This window comes from Lepisosteus platostomus, chromosome 5, assembly GCF_059453375.1.
Source record: "Lepisosteus platostomus isolate fLepPlt1 chromosome 5, fLepPlt1.hap1, whole genome shotgun sequence".
Lineage (NCBI taxonomy): Eukaryota > Metazoa > Chordata > Actinopteri > Semionotiformes > Lepisosteidae > Lepisosteus > Lepisosteus platostomus.
In genome coordinates, this window is record NC_142615.1 from 14,846,119 (window position 1) to 14,861,013 (window position 14,895).

The following is a 14,895-nucleotide window of genomic DNA, read 5'->3' on the forward strand; positions in this document are numbered from 1 at the left end:
TCGAACCGGGGTCTCCCAATCGTCACAGAAGTGTGTGTCGTTTTGGGTGGTGGGGGGTGCATCGGGGATACTGCGCCCCGAGGGTGTGGCCTCTCACCTTACTACGGACGATGGGAGAAGACCTGTACCTTCACGAGTCCGGGTTGTGAAAACGTCTTCTGGCAGTTCAAAACGTTTCGAAGAGACTACAGCGCTACCCTGTTTCCATTTCTATCGTGTATTATTATACAGTCATAAGTATCTGTCCTGATCACAGAGTCCCCCTCTCACTGCCAGGACTGAAGCCCAGTGCAGCACGAATAATAATAATAATAATTAATAAGTCTGGACCCTCCACTCATGGCTCTTCCCAGGTCAGGGGGATCCCCTCCAGCCCCCCAGTGTGCAGCCCCCACCTGGATGATGCTCCAGTCCGCTCAGCACACAGCAGCTCTCAGTGGGGAGGAGAGCAGAGGGATGGAGCCAGTTCAGAGAGGGGGGGGTGATTAGGAGGCCATGATGGGTCAAGACCAGGGGGGGAATCAGGCCAGGACACTGGGGTAACACCCCTACTCTTCTCCAGAGACACCCCGGGATTGTTAATGAGCACAGAGAGTCAGGACCTCGGTTTGACGTCTCATCCGAAGGACAGCGCCTGTTTACAGTCCAGTGTCCCCCGTCACTATACTGGGGCATCAGGACCCACACAGACCGCAGGGTGAGAGCACCCCCTGCTGGCCCCACTAACACCTCTCCCAGCAGCAACCTTGGGGGGGGGGAGGGAAAAAAACAAAAACTAAACAGATTTTTTTAAAAAAAATTATTGATGCTTAACAAAAGGTCATCAGTCCAGTCTGGGGCCCCTCAGCTTCAGTCCAGACTGGGGTCCCTCAGCTTCAGTCCAGTGCAGTCTGGGGTCCCTCAGCTTCAGTCCAGTGCAGTCTGGGGCCCCTCAGCTTCAGTCCAGACTGGGGTCCCTCAGCATCGGTCCAGCACAGTCTGGGGTCCCTCAGCTTCGGTCCAGACTGGGGTCCCTCAGCATCGGTCCAGCACAGTCTGGGGTCCCTCAGCTTCGGTCCAGCACAGACTGGGGTCCCTCAGCTTCGGTCCAGACTGGGGTCCCTCAGCTTCGGTCCAGCACAGTCTGGGGTCCCTCAGCTTCGGTCCAGCACAGTCTGGGGTCCCTCAGCTTCGGTCCAGCACAGACTGGGGTCCCTCAGCTTCGGTCCAGTCTGGGGTCCCTCAGCTTCGGTCCAGCACAGTCTGGGGTCCCTCAGCTTCGGTACAGCACAGACTGGGGTCCCTCAGCTTCGGTACAGCATAGCCTGAGGTCCCTCAGCTTTGGTCCAGTCCAGTCTGGGGCCTCTCAGCTCCAGTCTAGTCCAGTCTGGGGCCCCTCAGCTGCAGTCCAGTCCAGTCTGGTGTCCCTCAGCTCCAGTGCAGTCCAGTGTGGGGTCCCTCAGCTTCAGACCAGCACAGTCTGGGGTCTCTCAGCTTCAGTCCAGCACAGACTGGGGTCCCTCAGCTTCGGCCCAGCAGTCTGGGGTCCCTCAGCTTCAGTCCAGACTGGGGTCCCTCAGCTTCGGTCCAGCACAGTCTGGTGTCCCTCAGCTCCGGTCCAGTCCAGTCTGGTGTCCCTAGGCTCCAGTCCAGTCGTCTGGTGTCCCTCAGCTCCAGTCCAGTCCAGTCCAGTCCAGTCCAGTCCAGTCCAGTCCAGTCCAGATCTTAGCAGGCACAGAACCAGGAAAGTAACCTGGAAAGTATATTGTTATTGCAGGTGTGAGGGACATAGACACAGACGTCACCATGACATCAAACAGCAAGAGGAGACTCCTCCTTGAATCACAGACATGACCGGGCGGCACCCCCCTGTCTGCTCACCTGCCCCTCCTCTTCCTCTTCTTGTCCTTCCCGGCAGCCTGCTCCTCTTCTCCCTCGCTCTTCCTCTCCTGAGCAACGGTCTCCGCCACCTCCATCGGCTCGTCCTGATCTTCTGTCTCCACCGACACGCAGCTCAGGGACATCAAAAAGACGCATCGGCGCTTCTGAAGCAGAGACAGGAGAGTCACGTTAAGAGTCGGACTGGACACTCCAGGACATGAACACTGCACTGAGAGAGAGAGGGGTTCATACAGACACACTGACTGGACACTCCAGGACATGAACACTGCACTGAGAGAGAGAGGGGTTCATACACACACACTGACTGGACACTCCAGGACATGAACACTACACTAAGAGAGAGAGGGGTTCATACAGACACACTGACTGGACACTAGACAGGAGTAAAGAGAGGATCAGAGCATTACCCACCTTCTTTTTCTGCTGTCTCAGAGGAGGTGGTGATTGGACCTCCTCCAGCTGGAGTCCAAAGAGGGAGAGAGGGGGCAGGAGAGGGACAGCACAGGGAGAGAAAGAGAGAGACAGGTGAGTCAAGTGTCCCAAGAGCACAGAGACTCTGCTGAGACCACACTCGCAGTGAGTGAGCCTGGGTGTAGCCCACTAATACTGACCCACTGGACACCACAGGACAGAGAGGAGGAGAGAGACACACTCAGGACAGAGAGGAGGAGGAGAGAGACACTGACAGACAGGGCTGAAAGAGAGAGAGACAGAGAGGCAGGGACAGGCAGACAGCAGGCCGAGAGAGACACTGACAGACAGGGCTGAAAGAGAGAGAGACACTGAGACCCAGGGACAGACAAGACGGCGAAACTCCACCACAGACAGGACAGGGGGCAGGGTGGGACCAGCACTGACCTCCTTCCTCTCTCCTGCCGGAAGAGCTGTCTCCACCTCCTCTTCCTCCTGCAAGTCAAGAGACAGGCTGAGAGAGAGACGGGCTGGCAGGACATCGGCGAACAGAGCTGAAGTCAGAGAGCAGAGGAGACAGGCCCAGCTGGGACAACGCAGGACAGACAGAGAGGACAGACAGGGAGACACACGAAGAGACACAGGGAGAGAGACCCAGCTGGGACAACGCAGGACAGACAGAGAGCAGGGAGACACACGGAGAGAGAGAGGAGGGAGGGAGACCCAGCTGGGACAACGCAGGACAGACAGAGAGCAGGGAGACACACGGAGAGACACAGGGAGAGAGACCCAGCTGGGACAACGCAGGACAGACAGAGAGCAGGGAGACACACGGAGAGAGAGAGGCGGGGGGGAGACCTAGCTGGGACAACGCAGGACAGACAGAGAGCAGGGAGACACACGGAGAGACACAGGAAGAGAGACCCAGCTGGGACAACGCAGGACAGACAGAGAGCAGGGAGACACACGGAGAGAGAGAGGAGGGGGGGAGACCTAGCTGGGACAATGCAGGACAGACAGAGAGACAGGCAGGGAGACACACGGAGAGACCCAGCTGGGCCAACGCAGGACAGACAGAGAGCAGGGAGACACACGGAGAGACACAAGGAGACAGACCCAGCTGGGACAACGCAGGACAAACAGAGAGCAGGGAGACATGGAAAGAGACAGGGAGAGAGGGACAGACACAGAGAAAAAGAGAGACTCAGACAGAAAGACAGAAAGACAGAAAGAGAGAAGTACAGATGGACAGAAAGACAGAGAAAAGGACAGAAAGACAGATGGACAGAAGGACAGATGGACAGAGAAAAGGATAGATAGATGGATAGAAAGACAGAAAAGGACAGAAAGACAGATGGACACAGAAAAGGACAGAAAGACAGAAGGACAGGATAGAGAAAAGGACAGACGGACAGAGGGACAGATGGACTGAAGGATAGATGGACAGACGGACAGATGGACGGACAGACGGACAGACGGACAGACTCTGCCCCACTTGCCTCGTCAGACATCTCGGCCTCTCTCCTTGCCCTCCGAACCGGGGAGCCCCAGGCGGGGCCTGGCGGGGCCGGGCGGGCGATGGGGGGCAGGACGGGCGGGGGCAGGGGCAGGGGCACCGCCCCGGGCAGCAGGGGGGGCTCGAGGGGCATGGCGGGGAGGAAGGGGGGGCGGCGGGGCGGGGTGGGCAGGGGCCTGAGGGGGCCGGAGGGGGGGGCCGGGGGCGGGGAGCGGAGGGGGCTCTCGGGCGAGGAGGGGGGGGACACCGAGCGGAAGGAGTCGGGCGACCCCGGGAGCTCCAGCTGCAGCTCGGCCGCCCTCTCCAGCTTCTGGACGAGCTCGGGGAGACATGAAGACACCACAGGATTCTGTCCAGCGGGGAGAGGGGGAGACACAACGCAGGGGGGATGAGGAGCAGAGACTACGCCTGGACAGGTGAGTGTGTACAGTGTGTCCAGTGAGAGTGTGGACAGGTGAGTGTGTACAGTGTGTCCAGTGAGTGTGGACAGGTGAGTGTGTACAGTGTGTCCAGTGAGAGTCTGGACAGGTGAGTGTGGACAGTGTGTCCAGTGAGAGTGTGTCCAGTAAGAGTCTGGACAGGTGAGTGTGTACAGTGTGTCCAGTGAGAGTCTGGACAGGTGAGTGTGTCCAGTGTGTCCAGTAAGAGTGTGGACAGGTGTGTCCAACAGTAAGAAGCTGTCTTACCCTGTAACCCAGCTCAGGGGTGTTAGGGGGTGCTCTGTCTCCTCCCCAGATCTCACCTTCAGGTTGTGTGAAATGCCGGACCACTAGGAGACGCTGGAAACGAGGACACAAGACAGAGGTCAGGTCCACAGAGCTCACTCAATCACTACAGCAAGCAGAGACCTCTCGGCCATCAGGACTGTGGGGGTCAGTGTGAGGAGCTGTAGGGTATCGGGAGTTTAGGGGTCAGTGTGGGGAGCTGTAGGGTATCGGGAGTTTAGTGGTCAGTGTGCGGAGCTGTAGGGTTTCGGGAGTTTAGGGGTCAGTGTGGGGAGCTGTAGGGTATCGGGAGTTTAGGGGTCAGTGTGGGGAGCTGTAGGGTATCGGGAGTTTAGGGGTCAGTGTGGGGAGCTGTAGGGTATCGGGAGTTTAGGAGTCAGAGTGGGGAGCTATAGGGTATCGGGAGTTTAGGGGTCAGTGTGGGGAGCTGTAGGGTATCGGGAGTTTAGGGGTCAGTGTGGGGAGCTGTAGGGTATCGGGAGTTTAGGGGTCAGTGTGGGGAGCTGTAGGGTATCGGGAGTTTAGGGGTCAGAGTGGGGAGCTGTAGGGTAGATGTGGGGCACCGGGCCCACCACAGGGCCGCCGGTCCAGTCTCGCGGAAGGCGACCGGGTCAGACTTACGGAAAAGCACCGGGTCTTGGGCCGGGACCTCTCCCGCTGCCAGTCCGGGTTCGGCCTGACCGGTGTGACCTGTGAAGACGCCAAACAGCCCATCTCCGAGACAGCTCTGACCAAATAGCCCAGCCCAGTCGTGTCGAGACTAGGGGCCTTGGGTAGTCTCTACAGTGTGTCCAGTGAGAGTCTGGGACGTTCAGAGGCAATCTGTGCTCTCAGAAGGCTATAATGGACCTGCGACCCTGTGGACGGCGGGCGGGAGGGGTGGACTTACGACGCCTCGCCGGGCCCGGGTCCTGCTGCGACCGCGCACGGCCGTGCGGCATCTCTGTCGGTCCATCGTCCTGCCGAGACAAGCAGAGTCACAGAGGGGAGGGGAGGGGGCGGAGCCACACAGCTGGGCGGCTTGTTCCCCACCCCCGCCCCCCTCTGTGTATAGAAGAGCCTCCTGTCCTGACTGGAGGAGCTCAACCAGCTGTGTCCTGAGAGAAGCCAGGGTATCGGCTTCAACCACACGGACTGGGCGGCCTGTTCCCCACCCCCACCACCCTCTGTGTACAGAAGAGCCTCCTGTCCTGACTGGAGGAGCTCACTCAGCTGTGTCTGGAGAGAAGCCAGGGTATCGGCTTCAACCACAGGGCTGGGCAGCTTGTTCCCCACCCCCACCACTCTCTGTGTAGAGGTGCACCTCCTCTCAATATCTTTTTACAGCACGATCACACCCATAAGAGTGGAGTAACGGTAAAAAAAACAACTTATTTCTCCACTTATTTTGTTATTTCTCGCCAGCGGCGCTTTTGACTGACTTACCGATTTCACGGGGATTCTGAAGAGCGATTCTGAAGCTGAAACTAACGATCTAAGTCGAAGTAACTTTATTGGAAGAAACACGTGTTTAGAAAGGACTATATAGCGCTTTCCTCCTCTTCTCTCTTCACTCCTCTGAGCTCATGGGGCTCCGGCGCCGCCCCCCCCGCTAGAATCCGCCGCTCTGTGACGTCAGGCGGCTCATTGTGACGCCACCGTGACGTCACCCCCGACGCGCTCACGGCTCGGCCGCGAAACAAAAATGGCCGTCATTTTTCACGGTTGTTGTTTTTTTGGGGTGGACATTTTATTTTTCCCAACTCTCGGCGGCCAGCCGGGTGTCCCTGTACGACCCCGGTAGTCGCCACCTCGGACAGGCAGGGGAAACGGGTCCAGGTGTTTCCGGCCCAAGGGTGACAAAAGCTGCACTTGAATTTAAAGACAAAATCACGTCGAGGGCGCATTCAGCACCCCCACGTCCAACACGGGTTTCCGTGGGGTGGGGTTCAGTGAAAGTAGCACCCCCCCCGACCCCCAAGTCAAAGAAAGACCAACCTCCACCCCCCTCTAGCGCCCAAGGGCGGACATTTCGGGCCACGCCACGTCCAAAAAACACGGGTCCCCCCCGTCCTGCGGGGAAAAGAGACGCCATTTTCTTTTCCGAGCGCTGCGTGGGACCTCACGACCCCCCCCCCCCCAAAAAAAAACGGGCTTCGGTAGACGAGGAAACCCAGGCACGTCGACCTCTCTACAACACCACCCGGCCGTTTCTGTTTCAGACCGTGGGAAAAAAAATAAATAAATAAAATGTCGCCCCTCACCGACCGCCGCGCAAAAAAACACAACTTCACGCTACAGAAACAGGCTGTGTGTGTGGAGGGGGGGACACGGGAAAAAAATAAAACCTGCGTGTTTTCGGCAGAGTAAGCTCAGCGGGGAAACTCCCTGAATCTCGGGGTTGCTTCTTGAACCCCGAAAACGACCTTTTTTCTCTCTCTCCCTCTCTCGTTTTCTTGGTGTCTGGGACGTTCACGAACTCCGCCGCGTCAGTGCGATTCCCAGCGGGACGTGAACATAACCCCCCCGTGGGGCCACAGCGCCCCCGTGTGGCCGAGAGGACCACCACCCGCAGGGCTGAGCTTTTACTGCCGTGTCCCGCTTTCACTCTGGCGATGAAGGAGGGAATCAAGGAGGAGAATTAATATTGTGATCCACCAGTCCATCACAGGACACACACACACCCTGGACAGGACACCAGTCTTTCACAGGATACCAGTCCATCACAGGACACACACACACCCTGGACAGGACACCAGTCCATCACAGGACACACACACACCCTGGACAGGACACCAGTCCATCACAGGACACACACACACACCCTGGACAGGACACCAGTCCTTCACAGGATACCAGTCCATCACAGTACACACACACCCTGGACAGGACACCAGTCCTTCACAGGATACCAGTCCATCACAGGACACACACACCCTGGACAGAACACCAGTCCATCAAAGGACACACACACCCTAGACAGAACACCAGTCCATCAAAGGACACACATACAAACCCTGGACAGGACAGCAGTCCATCACAGGACACACACACACTCACACACCCTGGACAGGACACCAGTCCATCACAGGACACACACACTCACACATCCTGGACAGGACACCAGTCCATCACAGGACACACACACCCTGGATAGAACACCAGTCCATCACAGGACACACACACCCTGGACAGGACACCAGTCCATCAAAGGACACACATACAAACACTGGACAGGACAGCAGTCCATCACAGGACACACACACTCACACACCCTGGACAGGACACCAGTCCATCACAGGACACACACACACTCAAACACCCTGGACAGGACACCAGTCCAGCACAGGACACACACACTCTGGATAGAACACCAGTCCATCACAGGACACACACACACTCACACACCCTGGACAGGACACCAGTCCATCATAGGATGTTCAGTGCCTCTCTCTAATAAAGTAGAAACGCGACATTAGACTCCGTTCGAAACGGGAGAAATCACCAGGACACGATACACCTTGCTCCGGACGAAGGGAGAAGACCTGTACCTTCACGAGTCCGGGTTGTGAAAACTTCTTCTGGCAGTTCAAAACGTTTCGAAGAGACTACAGCGCTACCCTGTTTTCCATTTCTATCGTGTATTATTAGACAGTCATAAGTATCTGTCCTGATCACAGAGTCCCCCTCTCACTACCAGGACTGAAGCCCAGTGCAGCACGAATAATAATAATAATTAATAAGTCTGGACCCTCCACTCAGAGCTCTTCCCAGGTCAGGGGGATCCCCTCCAGTCCCCCCAGTGTGCAACCCCCACCTGGATGATGCTCCAGTCCGCTCAGCACACAGCAGCTCTCAGTGGGGAGGAGAGCAGAGGGATGGAGCCAGTTCAGAGAGGGGGGGGTGATTAGGAGGCCATGATGGGTCAAGACCAGGGGGGGAATCAGGCCAGGACACTGGGGTAACACCCCTACTCTTCTCCAGAGACACCCCGGGATTGTTAACGAGCACAGAGAGTTGGTTTGACGTCTCATCCGAAGGACGGCGTCTGTTTACAGTCCAGTGTCCCCCGTCACTATACTGGGGCATCAGGACCCCCACAGACCGCAGGGTGAGAGCGCCCCCTGCTGGCCCCACTCACACCTCTCCCAGCAGCAGCCTTGGGGGGGGGGGGAGGGAAAAAACCAAAAGCTAAACAGATTTTTTTTAATTTTTTTTTTATTGATCCTTAACAAAAGAATAAAAATTACAAGCTTCAGTCCAGTCCAGTCTGGTGTCTCTCAGCTCCAGTCCAGTCTGGTGTCCCTCAGCTCCAGTGCAGTCCAGACTGGGGTCCCTCAGCTTCGGTCCAGCACAGTCTGGGGTCCCTCAGCTCCAGTCCAGTCCAGTCTGGGGCCCCTCAGCTCCAGTCCAGTCCAGTCTGGGGCCCCTCAGCTCTAGTCCAGTCCAGTCTGGGGTCCCTCAGCTTCGGTCCAGCACAGACTGGGGTCCCTCAGCTTCGGTCCAGCACAGTCTGGTGTCCCTCAGCTTCGGTCCAGACTGGGGTCCCTCAGCTTCGGTCCAGCACAGTCTGGGGTCCCTCAGCTTCGGTCCAGCACAGACTGGGGTCCCTCAGCTTCGGTCCAGCACAGTCTGGTGTCCCTCAGCTTCAGTCCAGACTGGGGTCCCTCAGCTTCGGTCCAGCACAGTCTGGGGTCCCTCAGCTCCAGTCCAGTCCAGTCTGGTGTCTCTCAGCTCCGGTCCAGTCCAGTCTGGTGTCCCTAGGCTCCTGTCCAGTCCTGTCTGGTGTCCCTCAGCTCCAGTCCAGTCCAGTCCAGTCCAGTCCAGTCCAGTCCAGTCCAGTCCAGATCTTAGCCGGCACAGAACCAGGAAAGGAACCTGGAAAGAATATTGTTATTGCAGGTGTGAGGGACACAGACACAGACGTCACCATGACATCAAACAGCAAGAGGAGACTCCTCCTTGAATCACAGACACGACCAGGCGGCGCCCCCCTGTCTGCTCACCTGCACCTCCTCTTCCTCCTCTTGTCCTTCCCGGCAGCCAGCTCCTCCTCTCCCTCGCTCTTCCTCTCCTGAGCTACGGTCGCCACCTCCATCGGCTCGTCCTGATCTTCTGTCTCCACCGACACGCAGCTCAGGGAGTTAAGAAGGGCGCACCAGCGCTTCTGAAGCAGAGACAGGAGAGTCACGTTAAGAGTCGGACTGGACACTCCAGTACATGAACACTGCACTGAGAGAGAGAGGGGTTCATACAGACACACTGACTGGACACTCCAGGACATGAACACTGCACTGAGAGAGAGAGAGAGGGGTTCATACAGACACACTGACTGGACACTCCAGGACATGAACACTGCACTGAGAGAGAGAGGGGTTCATACAGACACACTGACTGGACACTCCAGGACATGAACACTGCACTGAGAGAGAGAGGGGTTCATACACACACACTGATTGGACACTGGACAGGAGTAAAGAGAGGATCAGAGCATCACCCACCTTCTTTTTCTTCTGTCTCACAGGAGGTGGTGATTGGACCTCCTCCAGCTGGAGTCCGAGGAGGGAGAGAGGGGGCAGGAGAGGGACAGCACAGGGAGAGAAAGAGAGAGACAGGTGAGTCAAGTGTCCCAAGAGCACAGAGACTCTGCTGAGATCACACTCGCAGGGAGTGAGCCTGGGTGTAGCCCACTAATACTGACCCACTGGACACCACAGGACAGAGAGGAGGAGGAGGAGAGAGACACACTGCCTGGACACCACAGGACAGAGAGGAGGAGGAGGAGAGAGACACACTGCCTGGACACCACAGGACAGAGAGGAGGAGGAGAGAGACACACTGAGGACAGAGAGGAGGAGGAGAGAGACACTGACAGACAGGGCTGAAAGAGAGAGAGACACTGAGACCCAGGGACAGGGAGACAGCAGGCCGAGAGAGAGACACTGACAGACAGGGCTGAAAGAGAGAGAGACAGAGAGGCAGGGACAGACAGACAGCAGGCCGAGAGAGAGACACTGACAGACAGGGCTGAAAGAGAGAGAGACACTGAGACCCAGGGACAGACAAGACGGCGAAACTCCACCACAGACAGGACAGGGGGCAGGGTGGGACCAGCACTGACCTCCTTCCTCTCTCCTGCCGGAAGAGTTGTCTCCACCTCCTCTTCCTCCTGCAAGTCAAGAGACAGGCTGAGAGAGAGACGGGCTGGCGGGACATCGGCGAACAGAGCTGAAGGCAGAGAGCCGGGGAGACAGGCCCAGCTGGGACAACGCAGGACAGACAGAGAGCAGGGAGACACAGGGAGAGAGACCCAGCTGGGACAACGCAGGACAGACAGAGAGCAGGGAGACACAGGGAGAGAGACAGGGAGAGAGGGACAAACACAGAGACTCAGACAGAAGGACAGAAAGACAGAAAGAGCGAAGTACAGACGGACAAAAAGACAGAGAAAAGGACAGATGGACTGATGGACAGAAAGAGAGAAAAGGACAGAAAGACAGATGGACTGAAGGACAGATGGACAGAGAAAAGAACAGAAAGTCAGAAGGACAGATGGACAGAGAAAAGAACAGAAAGACAGAAGGACAGTGAAAGGGACAGATGGACAGAAGGAAAGATGGACAGAGAAAAGGACAGAAGGACAGACGGACAGAAAGACAGACGGACAGAAAGAGATGGACAGAAGGACAGATGGACAGAGAAAAGAACAGAAAGTCAGAAGGACAGATGGACAGAGAAAAGAACAGAAAGACAGAAGGACAGTGAAAGGGACAGATGGACAGAAGGAAAGATGGACAGAGAAAAGGACAGAAGGACAGACGGACAGATGGACAGACAGACAGATGGACGGACAGACAGATGGACAGAGAAAAGAACAGAAAGTCAGAAGGACAGATGGAAAGAGAAAAGAACAGAAAGACAGAAGGACAGTGAAAGGGACAGATGGACAGAAGGAAAGATAGACAGAGAAAAGGACAGCAGGACAGATGGACAGACAGACAGACAGACAGACAGACAGACAGATGGACAGATGGACAGATGGACAGACAGACGGACAGACGGACAGACAGACGGATGGACAGACAGACAGACAGACAGACAGACGGACAGATGGACAGACAGACAAACAGACAGACAGACGGATGGACAGACAGACGGACAGACGGACAGAAGGACAGATGGACAGACAGACAGACGGACGGACAGAAGGACAGACGGATGGACAGACAGACAGACAGACAGACGGACAGACGGACAGACGGACAGACAGACAGACAGACAGACAGATGGACAGACAGACAGACAGATGGACGGACAGACAGACAGACAGACAGACGGACAGACTCTGCCCCACTTGCCTCGTCAGACATCTCAGCATCTCTCCTTGCCCTCCGCACCGGGGAGCCCCAGGCGGGGCCTGGCGGGGCCGGGCGGGCGATGGGGGGCAGGACGGGTGGGGGCAGGGGCAGGGGCACCGCCCCGGGCAGCAGGGGGGGCTCGAGGGGCATGGCGGCGAGGAAGGGGTGGCGGCGGGGCGGGGCGGTCAGGGGCCGGAGGGGGGGGCCGGGGGCGGGGGGCGGAGGGGGCTCTCGGGCGAGGACGGGGGGGACACCGAGCGGAACGAGCCGGGCGAGCCCGAGCGGGACGAGCCGGGCGACTCTGGGAGCTCCAGATGCAGCTCGGCCGCCCTCTCCAGCTTCTGGACGAGCTCGGGGAGACACGAAGACACCTCGGGATTCTGTCCAGCGGGGAGAGGGGGAGACACAACGCAGGGGGGATGAGACTACGCCTGGACAGGTGAGTGTAGACAGTGTGTCCAGTGAGAGTGTGGACAGGTGAGTGTGTACAGTGTGTCCAGTAAGAGTCTGGACAGGTGAGTGTGTCCAGTGTGTCCAGTGAGAGTGTGGACAGGTGAGTGTGTCCAGTAAGAGTCTGGACAGGTGAGTGTGTCCAGTGTGTCCAGTGAGAGTCTGGACAGGTGAGAGTGTACAGTGTGTCCAGTGAGAGTGTGGACAGGTGAGTCTCTACAGTGTGTCCAGTGAGAGTCTGGACAGGTGAGTGTGTCCAGTGTGTCCAGTGAGAGTCTGGACAGGTGAGTGTGTACAGTGTGTCCAGAAAGAGTCTGGACAGGTGAGTGTGTACAGTGTGTCCAGTGAGAGTCTGGACAGGTGAGTGTGTCCAGTGTGTCCAGTGAGAGTCTGGACAGGTGAGTGTGTACAGTGTGTCCAGTGAGAGTGTGGACAGGCGAGTCTGTACAGTGTGTCCAGTGAGAGTGTGGACAGGTGAGTGTGGACAGTAAGAGTCTGGACAGGTGAGTGTGTACAGTGTGTCCAGCAAGAGTCTGGACAGGTGAGTGTGTCCAGTATGTCCAGTAAGAGTCCGGACAGGCGAGTGTGGACAGTGTGTCCAGTAAGAGTGTGGACAGGTGTGTCCAACAGTAAGAAGCTGTCTTACCCTGTAACCCAGCTCAGGGGTGTTAGGGGGTGCTCTGTCTCCTCCCCAGATCTCACCTTCAGGTCTTGAGAAATGACGGACCACTAGGAGACGCTGGAAACGAGGACACAAGACAGAGGTCAGGTCCACAGAGCTCACTCAATCACTACAGCAAGCAGAGACCTCTCGGCCATCAGGACTGTGGGGGTCAGAGTGTGGAGCTGTAGGGTATCGGGAGTTTAGGGGTCAGTGTGGGGAGCTGTAGGGTATCGGGAGTTTAGGGGTCAGTGTGGGGAGCTGTAGGGTATCGGGAGTTTAGGGGTCAGTGTGGGGAGCTGTAGGGTATCGGGAGTTTAGGGGTCAGAGTGGGGAGCTGTAGGGTATCGGGAGTTTAGGGGTCAGAGTGGGGAGCTGTAGGGTATCGGGAGTTTAGGGGTCAGTGTGGGGAGCTGTAGGGTATCGGGAGTTTAGGGGTCAGTGTGGGGAGCTGTAGGGTATCGGGAGTTTAGGGGTCAGTGTGGGGAGCTGTAGGGTATCGGGAGTTTAGGGGTCAGTGTGGGGAGCTGTAGGGTATCGGGAGTTTAGGGGTCAGTGTGGGGAGCTGTAGGGTATCGGGAGTTTAGGGGTCAGTGGGGGGAGCTGTAGGGTAGATGTGGGGCACCGGGCCCACCACAGGGCGGCCGGTCCAGTCTCGCGGAAGGCGACCGGGTCAGACTTACGGAAAAGCACCGGGATTTGGGCCGGGACCTCTCCCGCTGCCAGTCCGGGTTCGGCCTGACCGGTGTGACCTGTGAAGACGCCAAACAGCCCATCTCCGAGACAGCTCTGACCACATAGCCCAGCCCAATCGTGTCGAGACTAGAGGCCTTGGGCAGTCTCTACAGTGTGTCCAGTGAGAGTGTGGACAGGTGAGTGTGTACAGTGTGTCCAGTGAGAGTCTGGACAGGTGAGTCTCTACAGTCTGTCCAGTGAGAGTCTGGACAGGTGAGTGTGTACAGTGTGTCCAGTGAGAGTGTGGACAGGTGAGTGTGTACAGTGTGTCCAGTGAGAGTGTGGACAGGTGAGTGTGTACAGTGTGTCCAGTGAGAGTCTGGACAGGTGAGTGTGTACAGTGTGTCCAGTGAGAGTGTGGACAGGTGAGTGTGTACAGTGTGTCCAGTGAGAGTGTGGACAGGTGAGTGTGTACAGTGTGTCCAGTGAGAGTCTGGACAGGTGAGTGTGTCCAGTGTGTCCAGAAAGAGTCTGGACAGGTGAGTCTCTACAGTCTGTCCAGTGAGAGTCTGGACAGGTGAGTGTGTACAGTGTGTCCAGTGAAAGTGTGGACAGGTGAGTGTGTACAGTGTGTCCAGTGAGAGTGTGGACAGGTGAGTGTGTACAGTGTGTCCAGTGAGAGTGTGGACAGGTGAGTGTGTACAGTGTGTCCAGTGAGAGTCTGGACAGGTGAGTCTCTACAGTGGGTCCAGGAAGAGTCTGGGACGTTCAGAGGCAATCTGTGCTCTCAGAAGGCCATAATGGACCTGCAGCTTGGTTTTCCTCGGACCCGCGACCCTGTCTCTTGAGCCGAGACGTGTCCTCAGTCAAGATCACCACTGGAAGTGTCTCTCCTCGTCTAGAGGTGTTACCGTGAGACCTGGTCTGTCAAGCGCTTTGCGCTGCTATGTGTGTGAAAGGTGCTCTATCAGTGAAGTTTATTATTATTATTATTATTATAATACAGCGAGCACTGCTGGGGGCGGAGAGGCCAGTCGGAGGAGGGCTGGACGCTGGACGCTGGACGGCGGGCGGGAGGGGTGGACTTACGACGCCTCGCCGGGCCCGGGTCCTGCTGCGACCGCGCACGGCCGTGCGGCATCTCTGTCGGTCCATCGTCCTGCCGAGACAAGCAGAGTCACAGAGGGGAGGGGAGGGGGCGGAGCCACACAGCTGGGCGGCTTGTTCCCCACCCCCGCC

General features: G+C 57.3%; 1 protein-coding gene across 1 annotated transcript; it reads right to left on the bottom strand.

Moving 5' to 3' along the window:
* Positions 1–936: 936 nt before the first annotated feature.
* Positions 937–6,160, bottom strand: LOC148663908 (uncharacterized). Its single transcript, XM_088632869.1, has 6 exons — positions 6,147–6,160; positions 5,959–5,974; positions 2,740–3,150; positions 2,293–2,340; positions 1,861–2,024; positions 937–1,732 (listed from the first exon to the last, which is right to left on the bottom strand). Exons 1-6 carry the CDS (start codon positions 6,158–6,160, stop codon positions 1,705–1,707), a joined length of 681 nt encoding a protein of 226 aa, XP_088488995.1. The 3' UTR covers positions 937–1,704.
* Positions 6,161–14,895: the final 8,735 nt, after the last annotated feature.